At 43.2% G+C, this 25,101-nt stretch overlaps 1 protein-coding gene across 1 annotated transcript in view; it reads left to right on the plus strand.

Annotated features, from left to right (window-relative positions):
* Positions 1-13,730, plus strand: part of LOC103780327 (lipoma-preferred partner homolog) — a gene marked incomplete at its 5' end in the record, with an annotated part of 70,974 nt that extends 57,244 nt beyond the window's left edge. Inside the window, 3 exons of the mRNA XM_008947992.1 lie at positions 7,890-8,068; positions 11,690-11,810; positions 13,602-13,730. Of these exons, the coding sequence (XP_008946240.1) occupies positions 7,890-8,068; positions 11,690-11,810; positions 13,602-13,730 (429 nt within the window). The remainder of the gene's footprint in view (positions 1-7,889; positions 8,069-11,689; positions 11,811-13,601) is intronic.
* Positions 13,731-25,101: the final 11,371 nt, after the last annotated feature.

Below are 25,101 nucleotides of genomic sequence, written 5' to 3' on the forward strand. Positions count from 1 at the left end.
AGTAGTGCTATGTATAGAGCACAAAACCTGGAAGCACTTGAGCATAGGAACAGCTTCACTTTATCCCCCAGAGCACCTTGAGCTGCAGAGCCCCGAGTTCTGATTATGGTTTGTAGGTGCTCTCACCTTACGTGTGGGTGTTAATTACCCTATCAAAACCTGTGATATATTCTCTCCTGTCCCTTAGGAGCAAAGCTAATTGGAACATCATAGTGTTCAAAGCTACCAAGGTTCACTCCAGTGGAAAAAAAGAGTCCTAACAAATCCTAGAACCCATCTTTCTGCGATGGGCAAAGCCAGCGGATGATTCATCTCTAGGTAGGGACCCAGTGGTACGAAGCAATACTGATCTTCTGAGGCGTGGCTGCTGCTGTGCCACGGGGCCTAGGGATTTCAGCAAGAGCTCTGCGCCAGTTTGCCTGAGCTGCAGAAGCCTTGAACAAACTGTTTACTTCCGGCATTCTGGGAGGGGTTTTGAGGGATTTCCTTTCAAATTAGAAATCTTTGAAAATCGGCATCTTGTGCCAGGCGTTATATTATGCAACAGTTTGGAAGGAGGGCCGAAGGTCTGGTTATGAGCTCAAGATCTCCTTGGATTGAAAAAAAAAAATCAGAGATGGAAACTGATTTATCAGCTCATCCCTCCCTTCCAAGGCAGGCTGGTCTCCTGTGCTCTGCTGGTGCTGCTGTGCTTTATGGGCACTTGTATCTCCAGCACTCCAAAAACCTGCCCCTGCATAGCGGGTGGGTGTTTTCTGAACCAGATGCAGTCCTGGTGTGTTGAGACTTGACTTCTCGTGTGTGTACTGGGGTTCATACCTGGGGTGTGCTGTGGTCAGCAGTGTGAACAGCAGGCGTGAGCTGTGCTCACCACCATGCACAATGTACTCTTTCAGTTCCGTGGGGAATGTGCAGCTCTTTTCTGGTGGCAGCAGACAAGATATGCGAAGGCTTGGAAATGCAGCTTCACTAGAATGAAAATTACTGAAGGAACAGGGGCTGATTACCAAGATAAGTAACAATGGCCTTTTGCATAGTAGCTGCTGAGGATGCTTTCAGTTGCTTGGCTTATTGTAGCATTGCGTGCGACTGTTGTTGCTGAAAATCATTTCATAAGCATAGACTTTTTTACTCTCCATGGTTTTTTAAGGTCAACTGTAAGTTAAAAGCATTTTGCCAGTATTAAAATATTTTACTCTTGCAAATTGCTTTAGCCACATTGGAGTAGTCTGAGTAATGGCTCAGATGCTGTTCCCCAGTTCTGTCTCCCAAAGTCAGACCTAGTTGACTTTTAGAGGTGTGTGCAATCATTACAGGTAAGAAAAATTGAGGTTTTGCTGTTACAGGTACCTCGTTTCCATCAAGTAACCATGTGGGCACATAGACTACGTCACAAGTATTTATCAAATCTAACAGCATCCAGTTTCTCACTGGAATATGCAACTTCTACTGCCATATTACTTAAAGGCCAACTGAGGCACAGAGCATGGGAGTGCTTGGCCTCTGACAGCTACCTGGGAAAAAAGCCAAAAGTAAAATCTAGGCATTTTTTCTTCCAGCCCACCAGTTTAGAGAATGAATCCCTCATTTGTTACATTTGTAATCACTGCTGTTTTAAAGTGACAAAGGTCTCTATGTTGTCAGAGCAAGGAATGTACAGAAGATGAGTAGTTTTGAGTGCCAGAAAGTAGTTAAGTAATTTCCAACATCAGACTTCGTGTGGATTTTTAGCTGGAAGAAGTCAGTGTGATTGTGGTTGGACGCTGAGCCTAATGCAGAGCAGATCATTTAACCCTGATGTTCCTTCATCACTCTCAACCAGGTGGTAGTGGAGACAATCATGGGCCTTGTCTAAACAGGCACTGAGGAACAGAGAAGTCACCCCGTCTCTGCCTGTGCTGCTCCAAACAGTAAATATGATCCCCACTAAAAGTGTATACCTTTCTCCAGGTAGGATGGCCAGCTCGTGTCCCTGCCTCTCCAGCCTCTGGCATGCTCAGACAATGATGCAGCCATCCCTTAGCCGTCACTTGATAAGACAGCTATCTTAAGAAGGAGCAAATGGAGCTCCTTCCTCTTCTCACTGTAGAGCATATTTTGACATCTGCATGTCATTTGTGAAGCATTTTTCAAGTCCTGTTCCATTTTCATCATGGGCTTTATGTTATTGCACATTTGTGGACTCAGTTGCACATCACTCTCATCTTTTCTACTAACATAAGCTTTAAAATAGATCCAGTATTTAGTAGTTACAGGGCAAGGGGAAAGGACTCTTTCACCCCTTATGCTGAGAGGACTTTCTGCCAGATTCACCTCTAACTGCTCTGAGTCCAGAAATACAAAGCTGAATTCAGTTTTCCTGACAAGAAAAGCAAATTCCAGCAGAGGGGAAGCATGCCAGCTGTGGTATTGCTACTGTGCTGAGAAAGCCACTAAAAACCCAGCCGAATGGAAGAACTATTTGAAAGCCACTGAATACAGCAACCTCCAGAGCCTGAGTCTACACTATGCAGCTGGTAGCTGTGTGCCCAGCTCAGACCCCCAGCATGCTGGTCATGTTGCAGGGTTGCTAATGTAATTTATTCCAGTATCTTCCCTCCCCTCTCCAAGCAAAACAAGCTATGCTAGCTAAGGGCACCCTTGCTGCTCACCACTGTGTCTGAATTAGGGGGGTTTGTTGGGGTGTTTTGCGCAGTCAGGGGTCACTTCTCTTGCCTTAGTACACTGACACAGCTATGGCAATGTGGCCTTAACATCAGAGAATAAGCCAAGATGCTTCCACAGAGCTCTCCTTGCTGGACCTACCCCTCTGAGAGCAGCAAGAAACACCCCCTGCTAATAATGTCAAGCTGAGTGAGAAAGATTAACACACACATGCCCAAATTCTCTCCTCAAATATGGAGGGGGGAATTCCATGCTGGCCATTAGTAAGCTAACGGTAGTGTTTGCTGAGATTTACCCATCTGTGGAGATAGAAGTTGGGGGTGGCTGGGGATTTGATGGGGGAGGGAAAATTAGGTTTATGGATTTTCCTTTTCGGAAAAAATGCCAAAAAAAAAAGTTTTGGAAGTGTTGAAATTACATCTTGACACTTAACCCCTCCACCAATGTCTGCTTTTTATTTAATTTGTAATCCAACTATATATCTGCAGACCCAAAACCTAAATGAAACCATTTGAAGTACAGTGTTTCAATTGACCTGATCTAATTTGGGGTTTATAAATTCACCAGACTTCTTGAGATTAAAGTGCCCTGTCTTCACTTAAGTATGGAAACATTTTCAAGCCTCAAAAATTATCCCACAATGGGGAAAATAATCTCTTGCTGTGCTCTCCTCGCAATCTGAGGCAATGAAGGATGGAGTCACAAGATTTAAAGCAGTTCACTTAACACACTTTACTAAGTTACAGTTCAACTACAGTAGTTGACCATGTGCCTGTTTTTAGCACAACAGTCACTTTTGATTCCTGCAGCTGATACCATCTCCTCTCTGCAGTCACTCCAAAATATATGTTTCTTCTGCGGTGCTCATAGAAAGCAAGTTCACGTCCCTGTGTATGAGTTGCCAATTTATTCCAGCAGCTTCCCTCCCCTCTCCCATCCAAATAAGATATACCATGCTCGTGTCTCTGTGCTTGAGCTCTCCTCACTCTGCTGTTCAGGGTGCAGGAGAGATTATTTATGTTCAGTAAAGCTCCAGATGAATTGCCAATGCAGAAGAAGCAACGACTAATCTCTGTGTGCCTTGCTTTCTGCATTCATTGCAGGGTCATTGGGGGAGGGTCCTTCTGCTGCACTGTACTGTGAGTTACTGCTGTCACCCAAAATTTGGTTATCAGGGTTACCATCTACAGCGCTGGGGAAGCAGGATGAGCTGCAGCCCACAGGCTGTCACTGCAGCTCTGCTCCCCGAAGCCGTTTGCCAGCTTTCTGTCTCGGATGTGAAGTTTTCAAGAGGGGATACAAACACTTCCCACTTCCACTCTTCAATGGCTCTTGCACCCCAGAAATCTTGCCCAGCAGTTTGGATTTCCACTTTGTGTCCCATAATTGAACCTGACATCTGCAGAGCAACTCCCTTTGGCTTTCTGTGGTTTGTGAAGGGCCAAATGTGGTCTAGGGAGGCTCTCAGACAACTCCCACCACCACTTGCTATCAGATACTTGTTCCCACTTCACTGCTTGTTGTGCTGTACATGTTTAAGTCTCTTAATTTTTACTTGCAAGCTGATGCTTGATGTCCTGTTCATTCCAGTTCTTTGCCTGTGTTTTAGTGTATCTTTGCTTGGGGTTATTTTTTTACTGGTATATTAAGGTCCATTATTCTCCCCTGGTGAGATTCTTTTTCTTTGCCATGGATAAGCAGTTCTGCCCTCAAGAGAGGTGGATGCAGACTCAGCCTTTAACATTGGGGCAACCTTCCATTTAGAAATGGGTGGTTCTTTCCCCATCCTTCTCAAAACAAAAGATTAGTTGGATTTGGAGACACGGATGTCTCTAAAAAAGAAGGGCACTCTCTGCCTTTCAACCAAAAATATGGGAAAAGGATTTTATTTTCCCTCAGCCTATACTAGATTTGTGATCCATATTCTTATGATATGAATTTGACCCTAGGTCTGATGTTTCTTACTTGGTTCATATCTTTGTTCTCAAGGACCTTGCTTTGGCCCTCTGTGTAGCACTGAACTCTACCTGTTGATTACAGAGAGGGCTGGCGATGGCAGCTTAGAAGAAAAGAAGAAAAATAAGGCTATTAGGGTTTTTTTTCTTCATCTTGTTTGGCTTTCTGAAGGTCTGAAAGCTCCAGGAGGTGCTGGGAGAGCTAGCTAAACTGTGAAAGAGAGCAAAATCAAGAAGCCAAATTTATAATCCTGCAGGGATGCTATTCCCGTAATGTGCAGAACTACCTTTGTGCAGGTTGTTAGCTGCTGGGGCACCACTTAGGCATGTGGGATAACCTGATTAGAGAATCAAAGAAAACCCTGTTAGCTCCACAGGCCAAATCCTGCCTTACAGCAACCTGATGTCAAATGGGTGTGAATCAAGGAAGCTTTCCCTTTGGCATCTTCTGGTAACACCTTGAAGAGAAGGGTCTGAGCCAGGGTTCTAGCAAGGAAAGAAGCTTAAGCAAATACACTACCAGACAGGGAGTGAGCTGGAGTCTGAAACTAATGACTTTGTTTTTCCCCACTGGTACAGACTTGGAAGGATGAAAAGAATAAATTTCTCAGGTCTGATTTTCAGGTTGTATAGAAGGTTTAGTCAGGAGTTTGTTAATTTAAATGCTTGTCTTACTTAGCTGCAAGAATGTCAAACAGTGTGACATAGCTGAGATTTGGGAGCAGAAGGCATATGTTTTCTGAAGGCATAATCCAGACGTGTGGTTTCCTGCTGTCCTGGTCACTGCACAACTCCCACCAGTGTCAGCATTAGCACGAGATGTCAGGGAGGATGATTGTAATGATCCCTCACAGTCTCAAACTCGGTGTGTCTGAAACGTGCGAGGGGGAGTTGTGTGAGATCTGTAGTGAGGGTGTTTCCAGGCAGTGCTGGTTGGGGTTAAAGCCTTTGCAGGGTGGATTGCAGCTGCAGGTTTCTGCTCTGCTCGCAGCACCAGGTAGGTGCTGGATTCACCGCTGCATCAGCTGCGGGAGCAGAGCAGGGGAACTGCTTGAAGCAGATCAGCTCCTGATGTGTACATGAGCCATGAGAGTCCCGGCCATGTTGTGGTGTTGATCAGAATTCAAAAAGTGATCGGGAAAATTCATGGGAGAAACAGCCACTTGAGGCTAAGGACAGAGAAGCCAAGCTCTGGCCCAGGAAGCCCCTAAGCCAGAAATTGCTGGAGGCTGGAAGCATGTCCTAGGGAGCTGCTGTTTTGCTCACCCTGTTTTCATACTTGGGTTTCTGTTGTTGGCAACTGCTGGAAGTGAAGCAAGCAGTGGCTTGGTGAGGCAGACACTCAATACCTTCTCATGTTCAGAAGGTATTGTAGCAAACGCCTCATGAGTGGCACGATTTCCACCAGTATCTGCAGGTGTGCTTCATTCCTTCCTTGGCAACGCAGAGGACAGCACGGATGTGGACTGAGATGATGTGGTCTGCTTGTGCAAAGCAAAATGGTAAATTTGCCAGGTTGTTTCTCCAAGGAGAAAATTATTGACCTTGCTTTTTCTGGCATACCAGCTACTGTTATAATGATGATGATGGTGACAGCAACCAGAGAGTAAGGCCAGCAATAATTCTTTCCTGCCTATTATTACAAGGCATAAAGCAAAATCCAGTCTGAAACCAGTGCTAGTCTGGCTGTGCTTTCTTTACAAATACAAAGGGCAGTTCTCCTATGGGTTGAAATTCAGGACTTTTCATATCGACCTTTCCAAACACAATCCTTTTGATCTTCTGAGATGAACCTGTGTATTTCTATGTTGGTATCTTACCAGTGATTTTCAGCCCAGAGATAATGTCCCATAGCAAATATGTGACTGTAGAAGTAACTTCTCTGAGCTCTTGGTGATTCATCTCCTGACAATACATTTTGGCTGTGTTTTTAAGGGCTGGATCTTGCCCCTGAGAATATTGGCTCAAAGAAGCAACAACAATGTGGTCAATCAAAGCACTACTTTCCCTGGGAATTTTGTTGCATGAGGAAGCAAAAGAACTTTAGCCTTTCTGTGTTTGTCAACATGATCTGTCTTCCAGCAGCTTTTTATATTCCTTTCCCCTTAGATTTTTCACTCTACCTTTTCCCCCCCTCCATATTTCTATCTTAATCATAATCAATATTGTAATCATAGACTTCCTGCCTTCTCGGAGATTCAGACAGTGGTTGATAAAGTTATGTAACTCCACATGCATCAAGAAAGAGTAGTAGGTGAAGTTTGCTTTCCTGAAGTCCTGTAAAATGACCCAAGTCATTGCCACAGGTTTAAAATTTGTGTCTGTGTGCTGCAGCCTCCATTCATGGCATGTATCTTTAAGGTGCTTGTTTTGAAAAGGTTAGATGCACAGTTGGTGTCAGAAGGGCTGGTGTGGCTCACAGACAGCCATCTGAAGCAAAATGATCTTGATGTTTCTATAATTAACTACATGGGTGAGTGAGGGTTGAAATGACATGAATCATTTAATGGACCCAACTAGAAAGGTGAAAGGTTTTTTGGCTTCAGTGCTGCAGGAGCAGGCCAGTATGTAAAACCTGTGCAGCAAGGATCATGGCCTTGGAGCTGGCGTTTCACAGTCATTATCTCAAACATCTCGGGCTAGAGATAAATTAACAGTTTAAAAGTCATCTTGAACATCTGTCCTTGTGATGCTTTCATTGCAGACACTGCTTTCTTCTCTCTCCAGATTCAACAGTAGTCTCCATGGTGAGAGAGGAGGATCAAGATTTTCTTGCAAGGCAGATAAAGATCCCTTACAGGAGCTCTATTGGCAGAGAAGTTAGTGGGTCTCTGTGTAGCCCCAGGAGCTTGCACTTCAGCTTTGCACTCCACACTGTGGAAGTTGTCTCCGATAACTCAGTTGCAAAAGGTTATTCAGATTGGGCAATCTGGAGACAAAAACCCAGGAGTGCCAGCAGCGTAACTCCTTCACGTGCTCTTGGCTACAGAAGCTGCAGTGCCTCAGACATACCCACCTGATGAGCCATCTCTGATCGTTCATCAGAGCTGCTGAGAGAAAGCTCCTTGTTTGTGTCCTCACACTATACCCAAGGCTTGACCGAGGGGCCCTGTGCTGTTATACTCTTTGGTGACTACTGCACTTATCTAGAAGAAATGAAAAGAAAACACCCAAAGCTTCCAAGCAGACCAGCAGCAGCCTCCAACCCAGCTGAGCTTCGTCCGCGTCCTGCTGAGACGGGGCTGACGTCTGTGTGTGCTTTGTTTGCAGAACACACTGGAGCAGTGCAGCGTCTGCGCCAAGCCCATCATGGAGCGGATCCTGCGGGCCACGGGCAAGGCCTACCACCCGCACTGCTTCACCTGCGTCATGTGCCACCGCAGCCTGGACGGCATCCCCTTCACCGTGGACGCCGGCGGCAACATCCACTGCATCGAGGATTTCCACAAGTACGGCCTAGGCTGCTCTCGGCGCCGCTGCTTGTCGCTTTCTCTTTGCTCCTTCAAAAGCCTCCTTTTTAGCCCCACTGTCCAGAAAGGTCTGAACCCTCTGCTGCTTCCTCCCAAGACACTGAAATAGTAGGCGGAGGTTTGCTCCAAGCAGGCATGCTGCAGCATACAAGATTAATTGGTTAGGAGCTGATGCTGCTTGTTGTCTGTTTTGCTTAGATCTGAAATTATGGATAACCTCTGTGTTCCTCTGTTTTAAATGCTCTGCATTCCCCCAGCCTTCCCCTGCACTCAGGACGTGCACGTTTCTCCTCGCTGCCTGTACCTGCACTTCTACATCAGCATCTCTCCGCTTCTGCCACCAAGCAATTAAGAGAGGTCCTGTACTGTTGCACTCTGCAGGTGTTTGCTTACTGGCTAGAGGGATCTAGGTGGCCACAGGATGCTCACAGCTCCTTTTGTTTCTCGTTGTTAATTAGCTTCTTAAAGCTGCTAAAAATACACCCCTGGTAATCATTTACAGTGAAACTGCTATTTAAAGTGAGTTGAAAGGTGTAGTTTTAAGTAGTTTCTGTTACTGCCATGCTACCACCCCCATCATCACAACTAATCTAGGGAAGACAGGTAGATATAATCAGAGCACAAATGTTTCCCCTGTATAGAAAAGACAGACACACTACACCCTTCAATTAAAAGAGGAAATCAATGCTGACAAATGGGAGTTTACATCTCAACCATTTATCTCTTAATTTCTAAGGGGGTAGACTTAATTAGAGCTTCGTGACATCAGTGTGTGGGCCTGAAAGCTCAAAGAAGCAGGCTGACTTGACAGAAAGGGAAGCAGCCACAATCGACTGGCATGTTAAAACCCAACATGGGGATGCTCCCTGTAGCTCAGATAGGCTGGGTTAATTGGCAGCTGCAGTGTTGCCTTCCTTTTCTGTGCCAGCGGCTGTGTAAGGTAAAATTTGGTCCCAAGCACAGGCCCAGCAGAAGGCTAATGCACCACTCATGCTCCTGAAAGGTTTCCCTCACACCCACGGATGACTTGGAGACTGCTTCTGCCCCAGGCCCTACAGACCAAGGGCTCACATGCTTTCAGGAGAAGCATTGGGAGCGAGAGTTGATGTCCTGTGTTGAAATCTTTTGGCAGTGACTGGATGTGGACCTCGGGGCTCTGATGGTGGAAACTGGGAGGCTGTCAATTCAAGGAGAAGACACAAAATTACTGAGTGAAAGATTGAGAGGAAGATGACAGGAATAGCACAAGACCTAATGTGACACTCAGAATGTCTTTGGCCAACCAGGCATTTAGCAGCACTTCGGCCAGGCCGGTTTTAATTGATTAGGGATGACATGTCCTCCTGGTCTGGAGGTCGAGTGCTCTACAGCTTGCACACTCTCTTGATAAGAAAGCTGTACCTGATGCTGGCGCTCTCACTGAGCTGCCCCCTGAGCTTTGGCTCCGCAGTAGCCCATCTGCAGGAGTCATCTCTGGGTCCTGGGAGTTAGTATTTGGATCATAATGAATTCCCCACAGTGGTCTGGACAGAGCTGAAGTATTTCTGAGCACCACATTTGAGCTAAATGGCATAAGGAAGTGCCTGCATGAAGCAGCGTATAATTAACGGCGATTACAGCTCCGGTCATATCATGATCCATTTAAGTTACTTTTCAGAGCGCATGCTGTAGCCACTGTTTAATTCATTTTTTTGTTAGATCGCAGCTACACAGACATCTTTCATCTACTGCCAGTGAAATTAATATTTTTCTTTATTCCTAGTACAGATAGATTTTTTTTTTAATTATTTTTTTTTCTTTGCTAAGCTAGTTAATTCTGAGGTAGTTCATGTGGCAGGCTGGGTGGCAGAGTCAATCTTTCCGAGGCATTTCAGAAGAGGAGGGCCTTTGATCTCCTCATGTTCTGATGTTTGCCATAAGCATCACCCTCTGTCGCTCCATAGCCTGTGACCCTGGCTCTTACTACATGGCAGCAGATTCTGTAGGTCTAAATTTCCTTTCTTGTGAGCAGAATTTGCAGTCAGGGAATTGGTACCTATAAGTTTTGAACCTAACCAGCAAATAATGATTCACCCCAGGCTAAATGTTCTCAAGCATTCCCACCTGCCTAGGAGCAAGAGATCTCTGCCCCTCATTGGCAACTGGGAGAACAAAACCAGAGCTAATACAGAACCTATCTGAATTAGCCAGAAGGGCATGCACTGGGCAATATAAGGGGAAAAAAAGAAAGTCTGTGCTCTTCTCGATCCCTGAGCTGACCCTGATTCAAGCCAGTCCCATCAGACAGTGAGTGATTATCACTGCACAACTCTGACTCAGGCTGACTGTGGAAGTGTCAGTGTCTCTGCACCCAGACCTGTTCCCTTTGAAGCCTGTGCAACCCACTAGCGGATAACTGAGAGGTGGATTTGGGTAGAAAACACAGCTAGTGAGAATTGCCCTGATGCTTCTTGTTTGAGAGTGAGCACAGCCAGGAGTGTGCCCCTTTGTGCACAAGTGGGTGAGATGGCTCAGAAGTTTGAAGTGGGTGGGATAAACCTCAGCAAGTCAGTGTACTGTAAGGCAAATCCTTTTACAATCTCTGTTAAGACTTTTTACCTATTTGTTCCAATCCCCAAGTTTCTGCACTTTCTTACAGTTAGGCTGAGGGTTGCAGCAGTGCCCCAGTGACATGAGCGTGGGTCATTCAACAGGCGTGTCAGTTGTTAATTCGGGCAAGCAGAATATGCTTTGCTGCCTATTGGATATCCTTGAAGTCCTCTCCTAATAGTCTGCTGTCATGGTTACAGGGGCTGGGACCAGTTTATCATTATGTGGGTAGACCCAAAAACTGTGTATTCTATACCCTCTATGACATTACTCATGGGCTGTTAACAAAATCGGGGTAGCAGCTGCCCAGGACAGACCTCACACCCCAGGCTACAGCAGATAAGGAAAGAGGTCTGGGGAGATGTTAACACCTTCCCACCCAGCAGGAGGAGTCCTCCCTGTTAATGGGCCCATCCATGACTTGCCCCATGGCTCATACGGAGCTCCCCCCAGGAGCTATTTCTGTTTAATGACTCACAGAATGACATCAACCCATTGTGAGATGCTCTGCCCAGGGGGAGGAGCCAAGTGCTCCCACCTGGATATAAACTGGGGTTCAGGACAGCACAGGAGTCCCTTACCCACTGATTTCCAGAGGACAAGAGCTACCAGATCTTTTCTACGAGATCACTGCTTCATCTAGATTGCTACCACCACCCTAACTACAGCGTGTCAGGTTGTATTCTGACTCTGTCTGTGGTTTTTCTTTGTATTATTACATTTATTTTATTTTTCCTATTAAATTGTATTTTCTGACTTGGAGTCTCTCACTGGTTTGCTTTCAAACCATTACATCTGCAAAATGCTCCTTAATATCCTGCAAGCCTAAAATTGCCCTGTAAGACTAAAGCATTCCTTCATCTCCTTTCCAAGGAGGCAGCTGTTCAAAGCTGCAAACTGTGACATATGTCTACATGTATGTGTGTGTGTTTGTACAAATGGCTTGCTGGTGTGGTTAAAAGCTTTAGCCCTGAGTTTGAGGGTGACTGGGACCATCTCTTCTTTCTTCAGGAAATTTGCACCGAGATGTTCAGTGTGTAAGGAACCCATCATGCCAGCCCCAGGACAAGAGGAGACCGTGCGCATTGTCGCTCTGGACCGTGACTTCCATGTCCAGTGCTACCGATGTGAGGTTAGTATTCTCCTCACGTGAAGGACAGGAAGCAAAGGTTGGCTTAATTTCATCACCACCTCATGTTACACACAGGACAGGCATACCTTATTGTACCACTGGCTCTACAATCAAATTACTTCATTGACTTGAGCACGCAAGGTATTTTTCCTTGCTTATATCAGCACAAATGAGAAAAAAATCAGGTCCCTTGTTTATAACAGGTTCATTAGGAGAGCAAGAGAACGTGACTCAGGTAATTAGAGCTTAATATTTGAGAACTTCATAAATTATAGCTTGGACACAAACGTTGGTCATGTTTATGTCCTTAAAATGAAAGCTAATGCGTGTTAGGATTTGAGCAAGATTGTACAGGAAACTCAGCATATGGCACTGAGTTGAAGAATCTTAATGGACACGTAAACATGATCATTCTTGTTTCGTGCAATTCTTTTTGTGCTACTTTCCTGTTCAGTTTCATTATGTACTTCATATAATTTTGACGGTAAGAATCTGAAGACAGAGGAAAAAAATCACCTCAAAGCAATTAACATGTGGGAACAGCTGTGTTAGGGAACCTTCAAGAATTCTTCTAAGCGAGTGTTACTTTTCGGATAATACATCAGCCAGATGGCAGGGTAAGAAAATGAGACCAAATGTATTTCTTATTGCAGCTGCAGGTTTTAATAACTTTAACTGGAAAGTAAGATGGACCAAGGCTTAAAGGTCTAGCTTGAAACTTGAGGTATCTGGTTCACTTCTCAGTCTGACCTTGGCTTCCAGGGTACATATCACCCCATTACTTAGGCTCAGTTTTTTTAAAGAGGCTGGGGCATTCCTACACTAAGTTTTGTAGAGCCTAATTCATCATACAGCATGTCCCCATGCTGGCTGCTGAGATCCTGAGGCTTCGCACACAAGGGAGTCAGAAGTAGATGCAGTGGAGAGAGGCTCACTTGGCCTTGATCTCCACATGCCTCAGCTATCTCAAAAGGTACAACAGTGATACTCCTCTTTCCAACAGTTGCTTGCCAGGTATATTTACAGACATAGATTTATGATGAAGAGGCATGGCCCCTAAGCAAGCCATCATTCCCTCACCACAGCTCCATCAGCTGTCTCGAGCCAAGTGACTACCTGATCACACGGTGAGGAACAATTCCCAGCTTCCCTAGCAGATACACGTAGCCTGACATACGTAGAAGCTGCGGTCTCTGGAGCAGGTTTTGGACCTTTCAGCAGGGTTTCCAAGTGCCTGTCTCGGTGACATTGTCCTTTCAGACACAATCTTTTGGGCCAATTGCAATACAAACACAGGTGACTATCCTGGTAAGGGGAGACAGGCAGGGGGTTTTCTTAGCTGTCACCCCTGGAATGGATGCTATAGCTGTGTGACATTAACTCTTCCAAAGGAGGTTACCTGTAGTCAGCTATTGGTACCAAACTTCCTTTCCAGCGATGCTTCTTTTTTATCTTTTTTGCATTAATAAATATGTGCTTAAGTTTGATGTTTTCTCCAGCGGTAAAGACCTTTCCTTCCTCAGAAATGTGAAGAGAATAATCTCCTTTTATTTTCAATTGGATTAAATTCAGCAGAGAGCTTGGGAACCCATCTTCTCTGCAGCATTGTCTCTTATCAGGAAATGGCTTAATCGTGAAAGACATCACGCACCTCGGCTTCGTGCTTTGCGCTGACTCAGGCTGGATCCTGTCACAAGGTGGAGAGTGAGGAGAGAGTCTCTTTGACTACTAGATTCTTCGCTTAATCTTCTTTCTTATTTACTTTGTTCTTTCTGTTTGCTCATTTCCTAGGACTGTGGTGGCCTCCTGTCTGAAGGGGACAATCAGGGCTGTTATCCTCTGGATGGGCACATCCTTTGCAAGACCTGCAACTCTGCTCGGATCCAGGCTCTGACTGCCAAGGCCAGCACAGATCTCTGAGTATCAGCTGTGACCCTCCTCAGAATGCCTGTTGGGGGATATTGCACAAGCTTTGCATGACTTCTTTCCAGCCAAGGGTCTGAATCTCTGTTTAAAAAAAAAAAAAAAAAAAAATTAAAAAAAAAATTAAAACTGGAAGGCCTTGGAACAAGAGGGCAGTTTGAGAGGCCATGTTCAGACTGCACATGACAGGCACCTAACTTAGGCATGACTTTTCAGGAGGACAGCAGGTGAGTCTGACCACCTGCTGTCTCTGCAGCAGGAGGAGATAAGTGGTCACAGCACCTAAGTTATCTGCCTGGAGGAGGAGGAGGTCTGAACATGGTCCTAAACGTATTTCTGCATTTGATTCCTCTCTCTTAAGATGTACATGAAGTTAGAATGTGAAAGATGGCTGAGCTACTCCCTTCTCCCATATTATTTTGGGAACCTGACCAGCTCTCCTTGAAGTCATGGGGTGCTTCCCTTCGACTTTAATAGGATCTGGATCACCAGGAAGTAGCTCCACTGCCCTAGAAGGTGTGAGAGCAGACCCAGCACTCACCACAACACAAGCAATGCAACTGCACATAAGAGTGTAGGTGTGACCTTGTATCTTGGGGACATAGGTTTGTTATCTTTGCCTTTTTTCTTAGCCCCTTACTTGTCTCCATTTCCTTCCAGTTCAATAAGTTTTTTTTTCTTTTTCTTATGAAATTATATTTTGCTATTGCATAAATTTATTCAGCAGTGATGCTTCCAATTCACAATGTATGAGCAATCACAGAAAGATGTGAGCTTGCACACCCTATACACTACACACACACACACACACACACACACACTACTTAAAGAGTGTGCTTTTGATTTACCATAGGTATAAGCCAATCATGTTTGTCGAGAAGGTCGTTTAAGGATGTGAGGCTGGAAACACATTTTTAAAATCCCAGTGGTTAAAAAAAAATTACTGCATAGAACTGCAGTGCAAAGCAACACTCAAAAAATCTTATGCCTCCCTCTCTCACACCCCATTATAGTGGGACCACTGACAGTATTGGTTTCTGGGTAGACATTTGAGGAATAGAGTCTTGTTCCACCTTCAGTTTATTGCAATAGGAGAGTTTTTCTTCAACTGTAACAGAATTGAATCAGGCCTTGGGATATACATTTCTCTGATGTTAACACACATGATCTGGACTTCTTAAAAATATTATCTTGTTTCAACAACAACGAAAAGGATCCTCCTAAATACCTGCTGTTGTTCAGTTTTTATCTTAAGAAAGCTAAAGAAGGTATTAAACCTTCTTCTGTGCCTTTCCAAAAAGTAAGCATTTTTTTTCTCTCTCATTTTCATCCCAGCCACTTACAACTTTTCTCTGCTGAAATGTCATTGCAGAATAATGCTGGGCCAGCAGCAGCATTTTCATCTTTGGTCCAGAATCAGTCGATATTTGAAGGCAGCTAAAAGCTGGGCACAGAAAATTTTTCTTTTCTCATGTTGGTGCTGTTTTCTTTTTTTAATTTGGTTGATTTCAAAAGAAAAAAATTAAAAATCCACAGCACTCTGAGCAGCTATAATATTCTTGTTCATGAAACCCATAATAACTAAGGTGCAAATTACATACTGTGGGAGTAATTTTCATATCACTGAATTCACATTAATATCTTATTTGCAGATGTAATCAAAGAAAATACCTTTTTTTGCACTTAACAAATTAAGAAGCAGAACTGAAACAGTTGCAGGCTGATTTACCATGTAAGTGACAAACTGGCACTTTTCAAGAGTAAGTTATAAGACTTTTTTTTCATGTGCTCACCAAAAAACAATAAGAAAGTGGTGCTTTCATCTTTATTCTCTGTAACAGAAGCCTGATATAATTATGCCCACTCATACTGAAAAGTTAGATGAGCTAGACCAATAGGAAACAAAGAGGAAAAATTGAGATACTCACTGCAGCTCATGGAATGGTGCATTTCCTTTCAGTTTAGCACCAACTTTATGGAAGAGCACTGTAGAATTTAATAGCTTTAGCTGTGTACAGTAAATTCAAATACAGGAATACCAGTCTGAAACCTCTGCTCCTTACATGGTTTATATGTTGGCAAGCTCCATCCATGTCGGGGAAGTTTCCCAAAATTCACAGCTTAGAATGAATCCTTTTTTGTAGAAGGGTGTCGTCATTAAGCAAAAGAAGTCATTCTCTACCATAGTGGCTGTGCTGAAGCAGTTTGCCTTTTTATACTAAATTTCTACCCTGGCCTTCAAGAATTTTACTGCCTCAGATGTAAACAGATTTATTTTTTTGCACCATGACTCCTGCCAGGTTCCATCTGGGCTCCTGCTCCTTGAACCATGGTATGTAAGGTACTTCTGAGCTCCCTTCTTTACATGCAGTCTGAACCACCACCAGTCAAAGAACCTCACAACTGTTGAGCAAACCTGGTTTGAACTAACCTTACAAAAACACAGGAGGTCGGAGCTGGGATTGGTAACTCCACTGTATCCCTGCAGAGGGTTTTGCATCTCTGGGTGCAGAATAAACCACTCATCAGGCAGCAAACATAGCTCTGATTCCTTAGTCTTATTGGTGTTAAGTTAAATGGCTGATGAGACTCTCCTGAATAACACTGGGGCAGTTGATGGAAACAAGCTATTGTACCTTCCTGCAGAATGTGGCCTAGGCTAAAGAGGACCACAGTCCAGAGCCTCTGGGCTTTTTATGGCCCTGCCATAGGCTGGACTTGGAGAAAGTCATGTTGCTTCTTGTCTTCTGCCCTCTGCACAGAAGGGCTTCTTTCCAACTTACCAGGGATGTTATGGGAATTCAACTAATCACAGATTGGCCCAAACTACTGATTTTTGGAGTTCTGTCTTCTCTTTCCAGAAAAGTTTGCTGGTATGTGGGTTTGGGATTCCAGCCCATTTCAAAGTTAAGGGCCAGCCAGGAGATCTAGATCTGAGTCCTCTGTGTTATTAGGGTGTTGTGGTGACTTGGGCTGGCATGCAGGGAGGTGAGAGCCAAACTTCTCAGGCATTAAATACCCCATGGATATAAGATATTTGATCAAAGATTCAGCAGTGTTGATATTTGAGGTACTGTGGCTAGTTTGTAGACCTGACACATCTGGGCAACGGTATTATTGTTTTTCTTTTCACCCCTGAAACACCAAAGCCGTCTGCCTTGTTGGAAGGAGTGACCCCATCCAAAACACACTTCTTTAATTTCTGTAATGCGTGTGGGTTTGGCTTCTAAAATTGCTATAAATATACTGTGAAGATACTGCATAAATGTATATATACGTCACAGAGGCTTTCATCACCTGCATGGGTATGGAAATCTCCTCTCTGGTGCTTCAGGATTTAATCAGGAAGTGCTGGTGGACTTCTCTCAATTGCACTGCAATTAAAAACCACTGGGATATTGGTTCATCACAATATTTATCACATATTTATAGTATAGCCTGTTTTATGTATTCCAAAGAAGGAGTCTTTTTGCCAAAGAGACCTTGCCTTTCTTAAGATGGACTTCTTAGCCATGATAAAAATTCACGTCATCTGTGGCTGTGGTAATGCCCAAACTTTTCCTTTCTGAAAGAGTTGGAAGGTCACACAGACGTTTCTGTTAAAGTCTGCAGTTTTTGCTTATGCTGCTTTGGCTTTGTCTAGCATTTGTTGGCAAGTCGGGCCTGATCCCATGATTTGCACGGCCAGATGCGGTGCAGGAGAGTCCAGGATCAGGTTCTAATTCAGCAAAATATTTAAGCCCCTGGGGTTTGTTTAAGCACAGGCTTAAAGCTATTGCATGGTGTGACATAAGCCACGGGTCTACAGTTGTTAATACCAGACTGATTCTGTGTCATACAGACTTGATCTGGGTAGGATGTGGGCACAGTCAAGTTACCCAGAACACATGAAATTGCTCCTCTGTTGCCCTTATGCCAACTGCAGGAGGGCACCCGGTGCCTGATCCAACCTAACAGTTGGACCACAGGAAGATGAGGTATTACAAGATCAGTGCTTCGTCTCGGATGGCTGTGGCACTTTCCATACGTCACAAGTAGCCCTACTGCCAGTTTTACTGTATCTTTGAACCATGGCTTTAAAACTGTCTACTTAAACTTTCTCCAGAAGATTGGGTTGCTGTGGTTACAGCCCAATCCTTCAGCATATCCCTATGGCTAACTCTCGCATTTTGTGAACGTGGTGGTTTTGTTGTCACTTACTTTAATCAGTGCCCAAATGTTGGTTTTAAGAACAGAAAGCAACACTATTGCCTTAGCCTATCAGATAATGCACCTTTGATTTTGTTTTTTTTTAATATTTTCATTCTTAGATTTCTATCATGGCTGCAAAACACTTGGGTGGTGACTTATGTCATAGAGGTGTGGGATTTCCAAAGGGTTTATATCATAGTCAACTCTACATGACAGCATTCATCCTGATGGCAGGAGTGAGGCTTTCAGGAGACATAGGCCTTAAGTTGACTGACAGCCTACCAGTAAAATGTGCCTGCAAAGAATGAGAAAAAAGTGTCTTCTAGAGAAATGGTGGTTGTTGAAAAGAGAATGCAACAAGTCATACTGAAATGTCTTTGGACCTGTTATGGCTGCAGCCTGGCCATGGTCAACCAAGCCTGGCTTGGGTTTGGTGAATGCTGATTCCTTTCGATTTCGAGAAAGTGTAGCAGATGAGGGATAACAGAACCCAAGACAACGCCCTTGAGGGAAATCTGTGTCTTTGCCCTTCTTCAGCATCAGAAATAAATGTTTGACACCTGGTGATTCAGATGAACGGCTCAGAAAGGATTTGCATTTGTTTTCTAGTGCTATCTGGTTCCTGCAGTTGGTTCGTCGTGTTGATGTGCTCATCGTTCACCAAGTTGGGTTGACTAAGCGTTATATAGACTTCATCAGTGGAAGTCGGGCCTTTCAGGGAGAGATGTGCTGAAGAATCTCACTGTGGTAAAATTTCCATGAGAAAACACTAGTGATAGTAATTGAGGGTTTGTTGCCAAAGGGTAGCAGGAACTATTTGGTACTATCTAGAGGTTAGTAAATAACAAACTAAGAGAAAGCTGTGAGAACACTATTTCCAGTTAGAGCTGGTCACAATTTTTAGACTAAATTATGTGATGTCAGGAGGGCCATTTTTTAAATGAGAAATATTTGCAATGTTATCCACAACAGGGGTGGTTTTTTTTCTGTTATAATTAGAACTATATTGAATTTTTATCTAAATAAATTTCAGAATTGTTAACGAATATTTTAATTTCTCAAAACCCCATGTCTTCTTTCTCATTTGTTTTTGTAGTTCTTGGGTTTCTTCTGCTAGTAAATTGAAGTTTCTGTGATAATTTTGAAAACTGGATAAAAATTCTATTTAAAACCAAGCATGTGTTCTTAGGAAATGGTTCAGTATCGGACCTGATGAAATTAAAAAGCTTTGAAACTTTTCATAATGTATTTTTTTCCCTATTTTTACTAGTTTTGCTAATTTTGAAGTCAGTTTCCTTTATTAGAACAATTCAAATAATGTGACTCTTTTTTAAAATAAGTGTTAGTTCTGTTGGGTTCATTTTTTTTTTCCTGTCTTAAAGCCATGGAGTGGCTGGATATGGGGAGTGCCAGGGTATTTGTATGTGGCAATTGCAATTTTCTTCTTTGGGTTTGCTTTTTTTTCCCCCTGAAATTACTGAAAGATATAAGCATATTATGCAATTGCCAAAAAGATCAAGAGATACCAATTGAACTTCATCTCCACATACCCTTCTTGGTTTGGGTATGGCATATCTCCTTAAAAGTTTCTGGAAATACTACCTGTTCTCCTCGGCATTTCAAGTTTGAATTCGCAATAGTCAATTGCCCAACAGGCATTTGGAGCATGAGAGAGAGTAGAATTTATACTTGTGAAATTATTCCCATAACCTCAGTAGGTTTCCCAGTGGACCTTGAAGAACAGCTCTCATTTTAGCCTTGAAATTCTCTGCTGTCATCTGAAAAAAACTAAGCTCAGACACTTGCAGACTGCTCTGGCATATGCTCTCACATGCACCCGGGAGGTAGTTGTGGGGCTGCAACTAAGTAGAAGCAGAAGCTGCAATACTGAGCGCTGCTTCTTCTACTCCACTGGGCTTTATGCCTCGCTATGTGTACCTGGTCTCTTTGGCTTCATGTTACGTGGAGACTCAATGGGATCAAGAGCATTCAGTTCCAACCCTCTTTTTAAAAAAAAAAAAATTAGTTCTTTGTCCATGTTTCTCATCATACCTAGATCTTTTAGAAAGTGAGGAAGGAAACGGAAGCCTCGGGGGTGGCAGTACCTTTACGTTTCCAGTCCCTCTTGGGGAATGTGACACTTGGGATATCTCTGATTTTTGCCTCTGCCTCCTTTTGTCCACAAGCAATTCTCTTACCCGCTTTTTCCATTCGCTCAACATGCACTCATCTTTGCAGTAAAAATGGTATGTTACTTACTTCAGAGAGGTATTGTGAGTCTTGGCTAATAGTTGGAAAAAAACTTTTCCAGATCTTTAATCAAGTAGTTTTCTACATCCATGGTATCGGTGGCCTGCCACAGGGATATCAAAGAAAATGATTATAATTCTTGCTTTTAAAATTATTATGAAATTGTGCCTTACTTTTTCAGTCATATTTAACCATGTAATTTGGAAACATATGATTGCAGGGATTTATCATGAAGAAATTTGTTTGAAGGATAGTTTGTTTGGTTAAAAATATTTTTTCTCCAAAAATGAATTTATTCATTTTTCCTCTTATTTTTTCCTCCAGTTTTTATTCTTTTAACATGTTTGTGTAAAAGGGCAGCCAGAATTTGCATTTGTGAGAGACAGAAGGTTTTATTTGGTCTTGTGTGTGGAGCTTTCATTTTCTTTTATGTTGCTTCAGGAAAATTCTTCTCTGCCCAATTACTCATACTTACATGTCTTTAAATGCAGGCTGACCAGTAAGGGTTTTTTATTGTTTAATTTAGTGTGTGGTTTGCTTTGTGGTTTGTTTTGTTGTTTATTTTGTTTGTTTGTTTTTTTTTTTTTAATTAACCAGATATCGGGTACTGGAGAGGCATTGCACATTAATGCAGAATGTTAATGCTCATTTTCATAGAAAAAACAAAATTAGAGTCTTTCCCTGTCTTCCGTGCAGTTTTCTTACTGTTTTGTGTGCAACACTAATATTAAGCCAGCCTGTAGAGGCAAAATACTCAGAGTGACCTACTTCCATTCACCAGCAAGAATACTTTGTCAGCTGACTCCCATTTGTTTGTTCATTTTCAAATGTCGGATTACAGAGCAAGCATCTCCTAAAGATGAAAGAAAACAGTGTTTTCATGTGCAGGAAATTTGGGGTTGCAGTAACAGAACACTTTCTTTGTGAATTTGGATGTCATGGTGTTTTAAGCTCCTGCCTGGAGCCTAAATCAATTTGGCCTCTCATCCAGTTCATCTCACTGGTGCTCCTAAAAGGCTGCAGCCCTGCAAAAGCTCATGCAGCATTTTTGGCTGCTTTCCCTTGCTCCCATTTGGTACATATTTGCACAATTTAACTGAGCTTTTCTTTCTGCTGAAGGTCAGATGCAAGCGATACGAAACACTAAACTTTATAAACAAGCAAAGCCATGTCAACCACAGCATTTTGGACTAGAATGGATTTTTAGGTGGCGCACTGTCTGCTGGCCTTTGGAGAGGGGATCCTGAGACTACATTGGACTGGAACAGAATGCAAAGCCACAAGCCTTGTTTTTTTTTTAATAAACTACTTACTGTAATCCAGCAACACAGTTTCAGCCTCACACTTCAGAAGAGGCTTCCAGCAGCCGTGCACATACAGGCACTTTCTCTCTTGCAGAAAGTGAAACTTTCCCAACCAGAGTAAATTTAACCTATTGCATAAGATGCTGAGGCTTTTTTTTTTAACTTGGGACTCTCACTGTAACCTCTGTGTGCAGAGGATGAATAGCTTTTCTTTTTCTCCTCTCTTTTTTTTTTGACAAGATTAGATGTTGCATATTGATGAGCTAGCATTTCAAAGGTCCGTGGGGCTTTGGAACGTATTAAGAATCTCTGAAGTTTAATATTCACCATGTTTTAAATATTCAGAAGGAAAAATCTGCATAAAATGGCTTTTGATAAATACATTCTAGGGATTTTTCTTTCTATCTTATGCAAGCGTTGTGGGGATTGTGGCTGCACCAGTTTTATTCCAAAGTGTCTTTTGTTTCAGAGTTTTAGGACCATTTTGATCCCATTTGTATCCCTAGCTCTTGTCACAAAATCTTTTATGGTTTCTACTGGAACTGTGCAGCAGGCAGATGAATGTGACCAAAGCAAAGGTGCAGCTGAGTATTGTAACTCCTGAGTATCTACTTTATTGCTGCCCTACTTGTGACAGCCGGGCACCTCCAGCCTTCTGTGCCTGTTTTTGTGATAAAGGTTAGGATTAGCCCAGTGGTCGAGACTGGCTGAGATCTTTCTGCAAAGGTGAAACCTTTCTGCAAAGGTGAAATCCTCCACACCAGTGAGGATTTGAGAATGGAGAGGGCAAGATCCTGGGTGCAGGAGCAAAGCAAAGTGCCATTCAGTGCATCACAACAGGGCAGTTTCTCCTTCCTTGGTTGTTGCTCTTTGGTAAGAGTCTCGCCAGTAAGGGCATGGGGATGCCCTGTTTCCCATGCTGTTGAAAATCCAGTTGAAGCTGTAGATGAAAAGGACCAGTTATGGGCTGCAAACACACAGCTATTTTAGTGTATTATTAACTCTCTCGTTTGCCTTACCCTTGAGGTCCCATGGTACATAGGGTGGTGTGCAGGAGAGCTGCTTCGGTCCTGGTCCTGCTCACACACAGCCTGGACTTTGTCGTGCCAGTCCCTGGAGAATCAGCGCCTGGTACTTGTTCTCAGGACTGTTCTGGCTTGGGCCAAGAGCATCTCGTTCTTCTATGCAAAAGTAATGCTTTCAGGTTTTGGTTTACAAATAATGCAGCCTTTTCAAATTGGCCTTTCCCCTCTCACGTATTCCTGACAGAAGTAGAATTTTAAATATTTCATAGCATTCTTCTTTCTTCTTCCTTTTTGCCAGATGCCTTGAAAACATTGTCAGATTACAATCTGGGTGGGGGGTTTCAGGATCGATTTCCTTTCCCTCTTGATTGCGTGGTGTAGGTTTGCAATGAGGGTTTTGTCCTTTTTTTTCTTTTTTTTTTTTTTTTGCAGTCTTTCTGAACAGATGCCTTCAGTTTATGCAGAGTAAGATTGTCTATGATTAGAGCTAATCCAGGATGGCAGGATTGGACCCCCACAGTGAAAGCTAGAAAAGTGATTGCAAAAGTATTCTGTTTCTCCTTTATTAATTACACAGGAAGTTTCCACCGAAGGCTCATGTAGCACAACTGGCCTATGTAATAAGTAGCAGGGCCTGTAATTACAGTCTGTCTTCTGATCCTATCTGTGCTCTGACTTTCTAGGCACTGAAGTTCTATTTACATCTGTGTCTTTGTCACCTTTTAAATTTTTGATTGGTCACTAAGGGAATTAGAGCAAAAGCTGTGAGTCCTGTGGAGGTGCAGTGAGTCTAAATGAAGAAGTCCTTCTTCTTAGATACCAAACCGATTTGGAACACAGAGCAGAGCACGAGGAACAGGGGGGATTTTACCAGCCATGCAGCAGAGGGAGAGGGCTGTATGCCAACTGGATATCTTTCAAGATCTTGGAGTCTTCGTAGGTCTGGAAATTTCAACCTTTTACGTATCTTAACTAGCATACTCCCGGGTGGGGGAGTTTGTATATCAGCATTTCTTTGTTCAGAGCAGATTCTACAGGATTCGACCTTTCTTTTTAGTAAGATTTAGGGGTTTATGATTCCAAAGAGATCCTTCCACATATGGCATGAGGAGGGAGATGGCTTTTGGCAGCGTGCAGAGAAGTTTTGTTAGACATCCTGATGTCAATGTGCAGAGCAAGAGTAACTTGAGTGGAAGGGAGAAGGCAGTGATTTACATGTGATTCAGTACCAGGTGCACCAGCTCTGAGCAGCAGCAAGCGCAGCCTGCAGCAGACCAGCTCACTGGGTGTCAGTCCTGAGAGATGGCAATAAGTAAAGGGGCTCCTTGTGAAAGATTTGGTGCTGGTCACTCTGGCAGGAATCTGTCCCTTTGGAATCGTTCACTAAAGGTAGAGTAAAACTACAGAATGGTGCCCTGCAGTCTTTTTCTTCCAGGCATGCTCCCAGAGCTATGTTTGATCAAAGCCACTGTGCCAACACTATACTCTATGCAAAAAAAATATAAACAATCCACTATGGATACATTTATTGTCCATTAAACTGTTATGCAAATTGTCCCTTTTCTGCAGCTTTCACTGTTATTTAATTATTTTTGGTCTGACTTCTGTTTAAAAAAAAACCCTCAATTATTTTTTAATATTTTCTAACTCTACTTCTAAGAAAGCTGATGCTTTAAAGGGAAAAAAAACCCTTAGTTTCAAACATGGGTTTTTCAGGCTTCGAAATTAATAATTTCTACACCTGACCCAGTTCCTGCAGCTGCCAAAAAAGAAGAGAGAAAGCTATTTAAATTTCTCATAGAACCATTTATCTCTTAAAATATGCCAAGGCAATTTGAGGTGGGGGTGGAGACTCGGCTATTTATCTCAGCAGCTTGATTTTTCTCTTTATGTTTCTAACTGTCAGGGGAAAAAAACCGGTAGGAAGCTATTCTTGGGCTATTATTGATGTATTGTGTTGCCATTATGCAGGATGTCTGCTTTGCTATATACGGAAGGACATTAATAATAGCCATCTCCCCTGCCCCCACCCTCAGCTCCTCTTCGGGAAGAGATGGTTTAAACTGGAGCATCTGCCGTGTTCAAATTGATGCTCCCTCCTCCCCTTCCCCCAACTCATTCCCAAACTAGTTTTGGGAACGGGGCTAGGGGAATAAGGAGATAGGTTAGATTTGCCATTTTTCAGCCTACTTGTGTGGTTGCTCCAGGCAAGTCATTTCCATGCCATGTACCTGTCTACCCTCTTCCTTCCTGTGCATTGCCCCTCCTTTCATTTAAGTTCATCAGTGCAAAAAAAAAAAGGCCCTTTCTTGCCATCTTTTCCTCACAGGGGCTGGCTGGCAGCACAAGCTCAGTAACAGAGCTCTGATTTGTGATTACCCAGCCTTTCATATCCAGGAATGTTGATTTCATTATTTCCTATAAGTAGGAAAATGTATTCCTGTTCCCATCTCTCCTACCCCAGGTTTAAAACATTGTTATGGAACTTTAAAGGGTCCATCCGCTTGTTTAAAGACTCGGATGCTTGTTTTATTTTTGGAAGTAGAGTGTACAGTGAACAGGAATAGTTTGATCTTTAAAAAACAGCCCCACTTCAGC

This window comes from Merops nubicus, unplaced genomic scaffold (genome assembly GCF_000691845.1).
Source record: "Merops nubicus isolate BGI_N331 unplaced genomic scaffold, ASM69184v1 scaffold379, whole genome shotgun sequence".
Lineage (NCBI taxonomy): Eukaryota > Metazoa > Chordata > Aves > Coraciiformes > Meropidae > Merops > Merops nubicus.